This window comes from Muntiacus reevesi, chromosome 8, assembly GCF_963930625.1.
Source record: "Muntiacus reevesi chromosome 8, mMunRee1.1, whole genome shotgun sequence".
NCBI lineage: Eukaryota > Metazoa > Chordata > Mammalia > Artiodactyla > Cervidae > Muntiacus > Muntiacus reevesi.
The window spans coordinates 65,752,252-65,767,370 of NC_089256.1; the positions used below are offsets into that span (position 1 = coordinate 65,752,252).

General features: G+C 37.2%; 1 protein-coding gene across 1 annotated transcript in view; it reads right to left on the reverse strand.

The window, feature by feature from the left end:
• Positions 1-6,185: 6,185 nt before the first annotated feature.
• KCNMB2 (potassium calcium-activated channel subfamily M regulatory beta subunit 2) overlaps positions 6,186-15,119 on the reverse strand; it is a 35,620-nt gene continuing 26,686 nt past the window's right edge. Inside the window, exon 4 of the mRNA XM_065943551.1 lies at positions 6,186-6,470. Within this exon, the coding sequence (XP_065799623.1) occupies positions 6,186-6,470 (285 nt within the window). The remainder of the gene's footprint in view (positions 6,471-15,119) is intronic.

Consider the following 15,119-nt stretch of genomic DNA (forward strand, 5'->3'; position numbering starts at 1 on the left):
GATAGACGTGGAAATGGGAAGAAAGCCCATGTGAAGGTAGGTTGCAGTTTGCCCAGTGGCTGCTCTTCAGGGATCACAAACTACACTGATATCAGAGGTAAAGTAAATTGCTGGCTTTACCTGATCTTTCAAATGGCCCCGTTTTTCCAATCTCCGTGGGTTTTTTTTTTTTTTTTTTTAAAAACTTAGTTTAGTGGTAAATGCTGGCAGTTTCTAAGACTACTCAACTGTTAAAATACTTCATTCTTAAAAGCAGAGAGAGTTGCTGATTTCCACTGTTGGATGATTTGGACATGGGACTTCTCACGAATACCAAGTAGAATCTTCTAAATAGTTTTGGATGTTTGCCAGGATAACTTGAGGGTTGTTAGTATTCAAAGTGTTATTTATTCAGTCAGATATCGTGACATTTTCAAAGAAATTGAGAATTGGAAGGCTTTTTTTGTTGGTGTTAGCACAAAATCCAGGTGGCTTCCCAGGTAATGCTATGGTAAAGAACTCACCTGCCAGTGCAGGAAATGTAAGAGATGTGGTTTTAACCCCTGGGTTGGGAAGATTCCTTGGAGAAAGGCATGGCAACCCACTCCAGTATTTTTACCTGGGAAATCCCATGGACAAAGGAGCCTGGTGGGCTACAATCCATAGGGTCACAAAGAGTCAGACATGATTGAAGTGACTAAGCATGCATACAACACAAAACTGGTTTGCTCTGAGTGGCCTTGACTGGCTGAGCCAGACCTGGCTCCTGCTGAGATTTCCATCAACAGTTGCCCAAGCTGTATTTAGGGTGCTCTCTTTTTCTAGGAAGTTGAAATTTCCTAGACGATTATGACTTTCTAGAGATGGACCTAAGTGTAGCAATTGCATCAAATTCTGCATCTGTCACAACTGTTGGAAAGGAAAGAGTATATTTTACATGTAAGTCTGAGTCCCTAATCTGAATGTGGCTTTCTTCTCAGCATTGTTAGATGTCGGCCACAGCAGCTGCATGCTTTTGGTTGGAGACAGACACTGTTAATTGTTTTGAAATGATGCCTCTGTCATGCTCAAGGATGGCACCAGGACAGTCTGTCTGTTTGCTCACCATGGGAAGGAGCTAAGTGTCAGGGCTTGCAGCTGCCTCACAAACATTAGCACCGCAAATAAAACAGCTGAGCTTTGATGACACTCTAATGGAGGAGGTAGATGAATTGGGGCAGACCTAAGTTGAGGGTATTATATGAATGTCTAGATGTTGAGTTCATTGTAGTATTGCAGATGGTGAGTGAAGCTTCCTGCTGATGTCTCTGTGATCAGCTCTGTCACTGCACAGTCTGAAAAGGAACTGTTTGCTTAAATGTTATGACGTGTGAGAAACCCAAGGGATAGGGAGAATCTGTCTCTGTGTCTCTTCATCTGATCCTTGAATGAATTTATTCCAAAACAAGCAATAAATGGGGCGACAGAATCTGTGCTAGTCTAAATGGGTATTCATCAGTCCCGAAGCATAAGGCCCTTAAGAAAAACACAGAGAAATTCTTTAGTAACTGATGAATAGTGATAGTTGCTTACATTAGATTTTCTAATTCCAAATATCCTTTCCCCATATCCTTTCTTTTAAACTAGTTTCTGTTTCCTGTCAATTCTTTCCTCTTAGGATGATATCAGTTGCCTCTAAGAGAACCTCTCAGATAGAAGCCAAAATATTCCCGTATCTCTCATTGAGTGAAAACTAGAATTAAAAATAATTTATGAGATAACTGGAAGATTCATAGAAAAATTACAAAGTAAAATTTGAGCATGGTTCTTCTTTTTTGATTATAACCACAAAGGATTTTGTGAACACGTAATTGCAGGGGGTCATCTTTGCCGTGTACAGAGATTAAACAAGAGAAGAAATAGAGCTAAGAGAATGGGGGAGGTGGAGAGAGAGAAAGAGAGGGAGCCAAATAGTGAGAGACAGAAGTAGTGTGAGGGAGAGATTTTTATGAAGAGACCTTGTGACTTCTACCTACAAAAATTTCTGGTACTACTAATTGTGCTAATAGCTGGTGGGACTGTGCAGAGGACCTTGAAACTTCCTCTACAGTCTGATCTTATACTATGTTGGAAATAAGTCGTATTACAACTTGCAAGAGTCTGGGGATTAAATTTGTTTTAGAACTTGGCTAAAGAATAGGTCTGGAAGCCCTAATTAAGTGATTGTATTGTTTGAGAGAATAACTTCTCTTCCTACCTAAATGAAACACCTGCTCATAAAGTCACTATCAAAAATGCAGAGATTGACATTTCCTTTCAGTTCCTTGGCATTGCATTGGAGAATGACACCCTAGCCAAGACGAATCCATGGTGCAATTGTAGCAGCATTTTGTTAGGAAAACATCTATTCTCCTAAGTAATCTGGTTACCTAGATAACTTAGTTTCACACTTAGATAACTGGTCACTTAGATAGCTTGGTTGTCACACAGTTGAATAATGATATAATGTAAAATTTCAGATACTGCTAATTTTCAGAAGGCCTAATCATACTTGAGAGGCACTATAAGAATAATATTCACATGGACCTTAAAGGGTTTAACTCACCTATCAATTTAAGTCATTTGTGAATGTTTAGGTTCTAATGATTATATTATTAACCTTTTAAAATTCATGTCATTTATGCTACATTTATAAATTTTTATTGTCATAATTCTGGCTGAATTATTTTCCATGATCTTATATTCTAAGCAAATAGAAGTTGCCCTTTCCCACCCTTCCTCCATTTTAAAATAAAATAATACTAGTAGAATAAGTTAGTGATAGCAGTGTTGATCTGGTTTTGGGTGGATTTAGAGAGTAGATACAGGAAGGCAGATTTCAAAAAGTTATCAGAAGAATGTTTAGCATTGTCTTATTAGCTGGTAACCTATCTCATTTCTGGTAGGATTCAAGTAGTAACTGTCCCTATTGCTAGATGATCCCTGCTAAGGATTAGAATCCCTGCTAAGGATTATGCATTAGTGTGAGTTTTGGGCATAATGACATTTTAAGCGAGTTTAACTCCAGTCAATCCTAAAGGAAATCAACCCTGAATATTCATTATAAGGACTGGTGCTGAAGCTGCAGCTCCAATACTTTGGTCATCTGATGCGAAGAGCTGACTCACTGGAAAAGACCCTGATACTGGGAAAGATTGAGGGCAGGAGGAGAAGGGGACGACAGAGGATGAGATGGTTGAATGGTATCAGTGACTCAGTGGGCATGAGTTTGAGCAAACTCAGGGAGATAGTGAAGGACAGGGAAACCTGGTGTGCTGCGGTTCATGGGTTCTCAAAGAGTTGGATACGACTTAGCGACTGAACAACTTCAAGAGGCCATATACTAAAGGTTATACTATAAATGACTTCTTCATTTTACTATTAATAGGAATAATTGCCATTTGGTAGGCATCTATTATATATTATATACAATGCTAAGCATTTTATTTATACCTTCCTTGGTTAAGCTTCATACCAACCCCCTGTAGATATTAATATTATCCACACTGATGTGGATTAAAGACCTGTTTTCTGGTTGCTGTTTTTTTTTTTTTTTTTTGGATCTATTATCTTGACTCTTCCAGTAGATTATAAATTCATTCTTAAGAGAGAAGTCAGTGGTATACTTTGTAGTATTTCTTATAGTTGCTGCAAATGTGAAAGGATAGAACAGGTTCAGCTTAAAAATTGTCTGCTCAGTCCTGCTTCCCTTTCAAACCTCATGAGTGTTATCTGAAAAACTCCAAAGCCATGGGAATGACTGCCACAATGTAAAAGCTACAGGCTTGGTATTTTCTCACTTCTCATCCTAGTATCTGTTGGGGAAGTTACTTAAAAGATCTTTGTGCTTCACCATTCTCATCTGTAGGATGGGATAATAATAGTGCTCCCTTAATTGGATTGTTATAAAGATTAAGTTATCTAACTCATGCAAAGCATTTAAAACATTATTAGCCTCAGTTCTTTCTCATTTAATAATGAGTATTTAGTTTTGCATGTATTTAAATTACTCTAAGAGGTTGTTTCTTTATTGGAATTCAAGAAGGCACTAGTTAACTTCTTTTGGGTGTCATGATTTTGAGATTTCTATAATCTTATCTGATACATCAGTTGGGAATTTTTAATAAAAAACCTAGAGGGAAAGAAAAATTAACTCACCTAATAATTTTACTTGCATGTGTTTCACTCTTGGATCACTTGAAGGGAGCTCAAGGTACATTAAAGGTTACAAATTTTTAGTTCTGTAGTTTCAAAGATTTCTCTATTATCTTCAGAATTAAGTTTTTAAGATGAACTCGGAATTGAGCTTTCCATCATATTTTCCAAGTATTTATAATATCATGTGTATGTGTTTGAGAGTTAAAAAGGGAATGTCCTTTATAGTCTCTTTGCTCAATTGCTCAGTCATGTCTGACTCTTTGTGCTCCCATGGATCACATGTAGCCCACCAGGCTTCTCTGACCATGGGATTTCCCAGGCAAGAATGCTGGAGTGGGTTGCCATTCCTTCTCCAGGGGATCTTCCGAACCCAGGGTTTGAACCCAGGTCTTCTGCATTGCAGGTAGCTTCTTTACTGCTGAGTCATCAGGGAAGACAAAGTAACTTTAAAAATAGTGAATCAGAGGTTTTTGGACCACCTTGGGCTTATTAACTTAGAATGCAAGAGGTAGTGAAATATTTCCCATGGAATGGATTTTTTTTTTTTTTAAGTTTCAGTTACACATTTGAAGTCCTGATTATACCCTATGGATTTATTTGTTTTTGAAAATTAAACTAAGAATTAACAATGTCTCAGAATCTTTTCTATTTCATCAGGTTAGTTTCACTATTCATTCCACACATATGATTTGTAAAATTCTGCAATACCTAGAAAACCTTGATTATAAAAGGTTCTTATATATAAAAAGGTACTTAAATATAGATGAGAAAGATAGATGTTTGTTCTTCTTCTTCTGATATTGATGTTAAATAAAAGATGGAATGTTTTTTGTCTAAACCCAGTTCCTCATTTTCCTTCCCCCTCCCCACTCCAAACACAATGTGAATGGCAGTGTGAACAAAAGCTTCCTTTAAATCTGTTATTCAGTCCAAGTGTGTGTTAGGGAAAAAATTGTGTATAAAACCTAACAATAAAAAAGAGAATTGTAAATAGAAAAGTAAAGCATGTAGATGAGACAAATATTCTGTGCTATAATTTAAAAATCCCAATGGGGTATTCTTGTGAGAAAGAGAGACTACATACTCATTAATTTAAACATGAATTCTCAAAAGCAATATTCCAACATGTTAATTTGCCATGATAGATTTATCCATTGAAATCAGTTCACTAGTCTTGACCAGCAAGTAAGATCTTAATTTTAACAGTTCAATTGAAATGGAATAAAGATTTTCACACAAATATCTTAGTAACATAGACTTTTCCGGATTGTATTCAACCTTGTCAGTTCATAGGTAATGAAACTCCTGGTAAATGTTAGTTTCTCACACAGTAGCAGGGTCTTACATGGTAAAGGGCTCTGTTCATTTTCTATTAAATCACAGAAAGAGATTGTAGAATTGGTTAATGAAAACAGCTTATTTTTTTTGGAAATCAGTTAAAAAATCTAAAGTTATGAGTATAAAGTAATAAAAGAAAAACTAGCTGCTGGGATTCCCCTCTTCTTTACAGTGATATGGTAGAAATACAAGGAAAATGCACAACATCCTTTAGTTAGGAAATCTGGTCCCTTCACTTGCTACAGGGCTCAGTTTAGAGTAAGGAAAGAAAAAATATTTTTGGCTGCAGCTTTAGTAAACAATGAATGACAAAAAATATTGCAGATATATCAAGAGATCTGACAACTCTGAGCACAGATCTTGTCACATTGATATTGCCTATATTCCTCCATGAAGCTTGGCAAATAAATGACTGAGCCCGATTTTGGCAGAAGGAGAGAAGGAAGTACTAGTTCCAGCATAGAACCAAGATTAAGAAAAAAACCCAACCAACAAAAAACAGTTGTTTCCTTTCCTGAATAATAAAGACATCATGTTTGCATATAGAACAGCATTTGCATTATTGCTCTACGTATAAGAATATATTAAGGAACTCATAACAGACTACACATTACAAACTTAAGGTTCTTTGGTGAAGAATGAAAGAAAACAGTATTTGAGCTTTAAAGAAAATGATCTCATCCACTTTGATTTTATCTGTTGATCCGTTGGATCCTTTCACAGAGCAGGGAAAGATACTGTGTGAGTTTCACCATGGCAACAATTGCCACGCCCCCAGCCATCATACACGTTGGCCAAAAGAGCGAATGGAACAGCACGTTGGAACTGTAGAGTTTGGTTAGGATGACACTCTTCTGGTTTCCTTCTGGGTCAGAGTAGCAGGAGAAGTGTTGGTACTTCCTGAAGTTTTCCATGACAACATTCACCAGGGACATGGATTCTTCAAAATTTTTTCCACACTTAGGTATATAGGAGCACTGTGGAAAATGAGATAAACTTGTCACCAGAAAATACTGTGTGTGTGTGTGTATCTAGTATGAGGAGGAGTATAGAGGTCAACTTAATGATCTGTGAAATAACCATGATTTTTAAAAAATATATATTCAAACTAGTGCCTCCAGAAGCTAAGAACTCACACACTGATTAAAACAGTGCTTTTAGGTATTTGACCAGGATGTACTTTGATAGTTTGTTCATATAATTTAAATGTTGATTAAAATCAAATAACTCAAGTGGATTCATTTTGCCACAGCTAAACATGGTGTTATTCTCCATTGAATATACTTTTCCACAGAATAGAGTGTCAACCTTTCGTCATATCTGTCCACAACTGTCCATGTAATATCAAAAACTGCCAGTTCTCTCAGGGAAGGTAGTTTACTCTTGTCTTTTTGGCTTGGCTTGATTATTTTTAGTCAAATTACCTTGGTCAAGAAGACAGCTATACCCCTGATGAGTTGCTAAAAACGAATCTTGGAAAGTGTAGGGATATTGAATAGTTGAAGACCTGTGATAAATGGTTCATGCCTAGTTAGCACTGACAAAGTAACTTTTTTCATAAAGCAAGGAAAAATAAAGCAGAATTGATTCAATTTACTCTTAAACTAGTACTCTGAGAATTTAAAATATCTTTTCTTTGATCTTTTCACCTGTTATCACTCTTGCTGTCTCTCTTCTATATGCCTCTCTTTTTTTCCTACCTACTTATATCCTTTGATTTCTTTCTTTGTATCTCTCTTTTCCTTTCCTGCCCTGTCCCCTTCCGATGATATTTCCCCCTCTATTCCCTCTTCCTGTTCTTTCTCCTTCTCCTCTCTCTCCCTCTTCTCTGAGTACAGATGGAATTAAAGAACTTTGTAGTTTTTCTTCTTATTTATAGATATGTTTTTGCATATATTCTCCTAAATTAAAAAGCATACTGAGTGAAATAAGTCAGACAGGGAAGGACAAATATTGTATGATATTGCTTATATGTGGAATCTGAAAAATGGTATAAATGAACTGATTTATAAAACAGAAGTAGAGTTACAGATGTAGGAAACCATCTTATGATTATCAGGAAGGAAGGAGGAGGGAAATAAATTGGGAGATTGGGACTGAAATATATACACTACTATATAGAAAACATAACTTATAAGGACCTACTATATAGCACAGGGAACTCTACTCAATACTCTATGATGTATATGGGAAAAGAACCTTAAAAAAGAGTAGATATATGTATAACATTTACTTTATCATACAACAGAAAGTAATACAGCAGTGTAAATCAACTATATTCCAATTAAAAAAAAAGTCTCTTAGGAGATGAAATCTCTGTGACCCTCCTCCTTGGTCTGTAAATGAGCTGTGAAAAAACCAATATAACAATGAATCTATTTTTTTAAAAAGTTAAGAAAAAAGTGATTTAAATCACTTCTCTAGGAGATACGTGGGCCTTGGTTAAGTCTTTACCCTCTTTACAGTAAAAAAGGGTTTTTATTGCCTCCCAATAGGAAAAAAATTCCTATTCCTTGTTATACACATTATCAAATGATTAATTTAATTGATTTATCTGATTTAAGATGGTTAGTGACAAGATTGCTGATAAGCTGGTATTTTCATGTGAATTAGAAAACTATGCTGAATCATTAAAACACTTATTCTCTGTTGAAAAATTGTCATACTACACTGACTTCATGAAAAAAACCCATGTATCTTACTAATACTGCCAGTTTATAAGATGTGATTTGAATATTGACAATCATGACTTTTACAGTGTCACTGACACTCCTAGGATTGTACAGTACCGTACACAACTCATAGGACTGTGTAAGGAGACACAGATGAGGTGAGCTGTTGGTGAACTTCGAGGGACACTGATGAAAGTTTTGGGGCAGGATTCTGGAATTCCAGACACCAATTTAGACTTGTATATTTCACAGAAAGGAAGTATAAAAGAAATGGAATGAGTTTTGCTAATGGAGTATGTTTGAATGACTCTTTTCCCTATTTTAGTGGGTATCCTGGCACCTCAATTTTTTTTTTTTTACTGTGCAATAATGATTGGATCATTTCTCTATAAACATCAGGAAGATTCTGCAATTAGTTAAGAAAGGAGGATGCACATACTGATATTGATCGTAAACAAGGCTTAATGTTCACATACAAGGGCTGGTTGATACTTTCAGATTTAATCAGCTAAGAATAAATGTGAGTACACTCATAAATGTGAGTACTGCAGAGACCTGGTACTAGCACAACATTAAGGGTCTGAAAGTGTCCCCAAGAAAGCAGAATTTCTCAGCGAGTTATAACTTAGTATGAAAATTGGCCTATGACTGCCGTGAAACAAATTTTCTACCAGTTGGATGCTTTCTGGATCAAAAGGGTTTAAAGTAATAAGGGGATACCTTTATATTTTTCCTTCTTCAGAGCTGCCCAGGTCATGTCTACAATTTTTTTTAATGCTTTGATTCGGAAAGCATTAAAAAAATTTAAAGACATTTATGGTTGAATTAAAAATGAGCCACTTTAGCATATAAATGCATCAGGCTTCTTCATATTTTGGTGCCAGGAGAGTTTATAGTAGTAGTTTTAGTGGCTAACAGTACTAAGTTATTGAAATGATCTCAATAAAAATGGCATTCCATTAAAAATAGAGTTTTTTCATTTCTTATGCTCTTGTGAATTTGACTTTAAAATTTTTTTTGGATAAATGTTTATCAGCCAATGACAATAATTTTGTTACTGCATAAGATTCTTCCAGATACAATGAGATATAAATTACTTTTGAGACCATTTAGCAAGGCTGTAATACAGAAGTTGCTTTATTAAAGTTTGAAGCCATCAGGGTCTCAAATGCACGTGTTTGGACTAGCTGGATGAGGCGTGTCCCATATGGTTGGATGTGGGCCCAGTGGCCAGTGGCACTTAGAAATGCAGCTTCACGTTACTAGTGGAGAAAAGATTCCTCTGCTCTTGTGCTTTTAGCTTTTTCTAACCACGCCACCCTCCACCTTTCAACACACATAAACTGCCTTCCACTAGACTAATATTATCCCTGAAAATTCCACCATATGTCAGTCGTTCATTTGCTTTTATTATTGGTGAGAACTTCTTTTGTGCTTGTGAATGTATGAGGTAGTGTAACAAGCCCGTGACATGTCATGGAAGATCTGGTTACTGTGTTACTGTGTTTCTATAACCAAGTTACTTGGCTTGTTGAGTCCTCACAATCAACTTCTTTATCTATATAATGTGGTTGTATTATATATATAATATATATAAATGCTACTAATGAATGTTATATATAATTAATTGATGTTATTTATAAATGATTATTATATATATTGATGCCAGGGGCCTTCCTGGCAGGGGTGTGTGAGGGTGTGTGAATATGCATAAAGTCCCAATAAGTTTTTACTAATAAACTTTTTATTGAAATGTCCCATTTGTCTGTATGATCTATAAAATCTTTAACCACATGCCCCATACTAAAGTGCAAAAACTTTAAGGATGGTGAAATGACTAGCTATATGGTTTTCACAGGAATAGACTTGTTTGATAACTCTTGTCATGTGTTCCTTGTTTTTGTGTCCAAAGAGATCTGACATTATGCTAAACCCTACATTAGGATTCTAGATTTCTGCTTCAAAGTATAGCCATGTGTTTGTTTCTAAGACTGGTATGAACTTGGGGTAAGGATTTAGTGATCTTATGATTTCATCATTTTATGTGATTAGAGTATGTAGAATGCATTTCAACAAATGAAAATTTGAGTTGAGTGATTTACACTTAGTTGAAAAAATGTAATATAGATTGAAAAGATAAAAATCCTTGAGTTTTTAAATCATTCTTTTTTGATGGAATGTGTTGTCTAGGAAAAATTTTATTTTAGAGTGCATGATATAGAACACAAAGGAACATAGGAACAATAGTTTTAGGTACATAAGACACTTGCAGAATACACAGAAGAACTGTACTAAAAAGATCTTCATGACACAGATAATCATGATGGTGTGATCACTCACCTAGAGCCAGACATCCTGGAATGTGAAGTCAAGTGGGCCTTAGGAAGCATCACTATGAACAAAGCTAGTGGAGGTGATGGAATTCCAGTTGAGCTATTTCAAATCCTAAAGGATGATGCTGTGAAAGTGCTGCACTCAATATGCCAGCAAATTTGGAAAACTCAGCCACTGCTGAGTTTTTCCAGCCACAGGGCTGGAAAAGGTCAGTTTTCATTTCCAATCCCAAAGAAAGGCAATGCCAAAGAATGCTCAAACTACCACACAAGTGCACTCATCTTACATGCTAGTAAAGTAATTCTCAAAATTCTCCAAGCCAGGCTTCAAAAATACATGAACTGGGAAATTCCAGATGTTCAAGCTGGATTTAGAAAAGGCAGAGGAACCAGAGATAAAATTGCCAAGATCATTGGATCATCGAAAGCTAGAGTGTTCCAGAAAAACTTCTATTTCTGCTTTATTGACTATGCCAAAGCCTTTGACTGTGTGGATCACAACAAACTGGAAAATTCTTCAAGAGATGGGAGTACCAGACCACGTGATCTGCCTCTTGAGAAATCTGTATGCAGGTCAGGAAGCAACAGTTAGAACTGGACATGGAACAGCAGACTGGTTCCAAATAGGGAAAGGAGTACATCAAGGCTGTATATTGTCACCCTGCTTATTTAACTTATATGCAGAATACATCATGAGAAATGCTGGACTGGATGAAACACAAGCTGGAATCAAGATAGCTGGGAGAAATATCAATTACCTCAGATATGTAGATGACACCACATTTATGGCAGAAAGCGAAGAACTAAAGAGCTTCTTGATGAAAGTGAAAGAGGAGAGTGAAAATGTTGCCTTAAAATTCAACATTCAGAAAACTAAGATCATAGCATCTTGTCCCGTCACTTCATTACAAATAGATGGGGAAACAATGGAAACAGTGACAGATTATTTTTGGGGCTCCGAAATCACCGCAGATGTATGAATGACTGAAGCCATGAAATTAAAAGATGCTTACTCCTTGGAAGAAAAATTATGACCAACCTAGACAGCATATTAGAAAGCAGAGACATTTCTTTGCCAACAAAGGTCCATCTAGTCAAAGCTACGGTTTTTCCAGTAGTTATGTATGGATGTGAAAATTGGACTATAAAGAAAGTTGAGCACCGAAGAATTGATGCTTTTGAACTGTGGTGTTGGAGAAGACTCTTGAGAGTCCCTTGGACTGCAAGGAGGTCCAACCATTCCATCCTAAAGAAATCAATCCTGAATATTCACTGGAAGGACTGATGTTGAAGCTGAAACTCCAATACTTTGGCCACCTGATGTAAAGAACTGACTCATTTGAAAAGACCCTGTTGCTAGGAAAGATCGAAGGTGGGAGGAGAGGGGGATGACAGAGGATGAGATGGTTGGATGGCATCATTGACTCAATGGGCATGAGTTGAGTAAACTCCTGGACTTGGTGGTGGACAGGGAGGCCTGGTATGCTGCCATCCAAGGGGTCACAAAGAGTCGGACATGACTGAGTGACTGAACTGAACTGAATACACTTGCATACCACTTAAAATTTGTTTATATATATATAAATTTATATATATATATAGTCTATATATATATATATGACTATAGAGGGGCTTCCCTGGTGGCTCATATGGTAAAGAAGCTGCCTGCAATTGCAGGTGACCTGGGTTCGATCCCTGGAACGGGAAGATACTCTGGAGAAGGGAATGGATTCCCACTCTGGTATTCTAGCCTGGGGAATTCGATGGAAATAGGAGCCTTTTGGGCTATAGTCCATGGAATTGCAAAGAGTTGGAGACAACTGAGCAATAAACACTATGACTATAGAAACCTACCAAAACTCTAGGCAGCCATTCAGGGGAAGATTTAGACTCATATCTTTCTTCTCCATCCTGAACTCTGTTAATAAACTTTTGTTCATTCCCCAATCTCTTAAATTCTATTTAGTATTGAAAATACAGAGATGGCCCCACAGCATGACCTTTCATCTCCCAGCTGAGGAAACCTGGGTCCTGTCACCTTCTTCTGACTGTCCTCTCCCTTCCAACAAAGATCCAGCAACTGCATCTTCTCTCCAGTTCTTTGGAAAAGAACTGAAAGTTTTTGTTTCTTAGCCTCCCTTCCAGAATCTTTCACATGGATAGAGTTATTTTTATTCTTCTGATGTACAGAAGTTTTGAGAGAGTACCTGTTGGGTGTTTGCTTAGACATGCTTCACTAGGCAAGTGTGAAGCAAAAAGTGACAGGCCTTCAACCCAAAAATAAAAGCCATGTGGATAAGTGTGGGCAGTAGGAGGGGGATGTTTGGCTGGATAACCTCACTGGCCATCCTCCTTTTCCTTATGACAGTAGGAAGGGAGCTGTCAGTTCTCAAGATCACCTCAGGGAAAGGGTTTGTTCTCCATTTGTTCTTTTATTAAAAAGGCAGTGTCTTATTTCAGAGAGGAGTTAAGTTTAATGAAATCTAATGAATACTTTTGAGGACCTCTAAAGTACCAGGTTGCATTCCGAGCATAGGCATGAAAAACATAAACAAATTGAAACAGATCATTAGAGAGAAATAGGACAAAGGCAGGAGGGATGAAATGGGACAGCAATGAGGCTGAAAAGGCTCTCAGTAAAAACTATAGACTTCACAGAAAGTGACATGAAAGTGAAGGTCATTCAGTCATGTCTAACTCTTTTTGACCCCATGGACTGTAGCCCACCAGGCTCCTATTTCCATCAAATTCTCCAGGCAAGAATACTGGAGTGGGTAGCCATTCCCTTCTCCAAGGGATCTTCATGACCCAGGGATTGAACCTGGGTCTCCTGCATTGCAGGCAGATTCTTTACCCTCTGAGCCACCAGGGAGACCCTACACTTCACAGAGGTGGGCCACAAATTTGCTCTCAGAACTCTGTGGTATCTAGGGTATGCTTGTTCTCAATGCCTATGAGATATAAACAAAAGCATTGCTCATGTGAAACATAACTATTCTTGGTTCTGAAGTCAGATAGGACTTCTTCAGTGTCCTCAAAGAATGAGAGTTGTATACATGTTTATTAAGCATACATGGTGTGCCAGGCTTTGTGTTCTGTGCTGGAGAAGGGGACATAATCCCTACGTTAAAAGGGTGTAGAGATGCCCAACTGTCTGTCTTGGAGCACTCTGGCCCACAGGGATATTCTGAACTTTTGAGTTCTTTGAACTCTAGTGATGGACAGAGGAGATGAGAGAGTAAACTGGGATGTTATTTTCATTCCTGCTCCTTACCATCACTTTTAAAAAAGTGAATCTCACAAAATCTAGTTTAGACTTTAAGTTTGCACTTGTAGTATTTGCTTGATTTTGGCAAGTGGGACTGTTTGAAATGTTTCGTAGAGGAGAGGAAAACAGTATTCACAGTCTGCTATGTGATATGGTTTCCTGCAGCATCGAGACACAGGTCCCTCAAGAGAGGTTTTCCTTTTCTGTGTTTCCCAGAGCTTTCACATTTGTTATGGCATTTCTGCTTGATGTGGGGTAGAGGGGAAGCTTAAAAGATCCAGGAAACCCACTAATGAAAAAGGAGCTGTGTGGAGCCTCAGGATTAGTCAGTAACCACAGTAGATTGAACCAGGGAGAGTTCAGGTCCCTGATGTGTCCAATTAGGCCTTGAGAAAGTCAGCTATCAAATCTAACCTTGCCCTTCACCCTGGTCCTCTTTCTCAGCAATGGAGAGAATTAGGTTCATTTTCCAAGTTTTTCTTCTTGATGCTCAGTGCAAGCTGTTTGGGGGAACATTCTTCCTTCTATTCCTGTGCCACAATTCACTTTTGGTGAGTAGTGACTAAATTTTGTCAACCACAGAATCATTCTCAATCTATGGTCCATAGACAGCTTCAGCAAATATCCAATATATATTCCTAAGTTTAAGGTCCCAATTATGGGGATGTTGCGTGTCAAATTTCCAGGCACATTTCCCCCCTCTCTCTCCATGGTGCACTTCTGTCTAATATCCATTCTGTGTAAACTGGTGTTAAATATACAATTTTGTCCCTATGGAACACAGATAGTTCTATTCCTTGCTCATGGCCTTTTACTTGATCCTAAGCACCTCTTGACATATGATGGGATGGCGTGGATTCTCACCTATTCACTAAAATATGCCATTAGAAGGGTAAATATTTCATAGAATTTATAATTTCTAAAGCTCTTATCTTTACTCTCTCAAGAGAATGTGCTGTTTTGTTTTTTAAGAGATATCATGTTGAGATAAAGAGATTTAGTTTTAATTTAGACCTAAGTTGTGAATGTGTGACTTTGGGAAAATTATTTCGTTTTCTGAGTTCAGCTTGATTTTGTGAAGTGGTGATAGTAGTGGTACCTAATATGTGCGATTGCTGCTGCATTTAACAAGTGAGTTCGTATAAAATATTTAGCCTTATACAGTGCCTATTGTGAGCTCTTGATAAAATATGACTATTATTACTTCAGGAGTAGGGTTTTAGTCAGGATTAAATGAGATGATTTTTGTAAAGTTCTTAGTATAGTGCTGGCACATAGTATATCATAGACACTTAATAAATGTGGGTCCCTCTTTTTCTCTCATTTAGATTCTCAACCTCACTTTATTTTCTT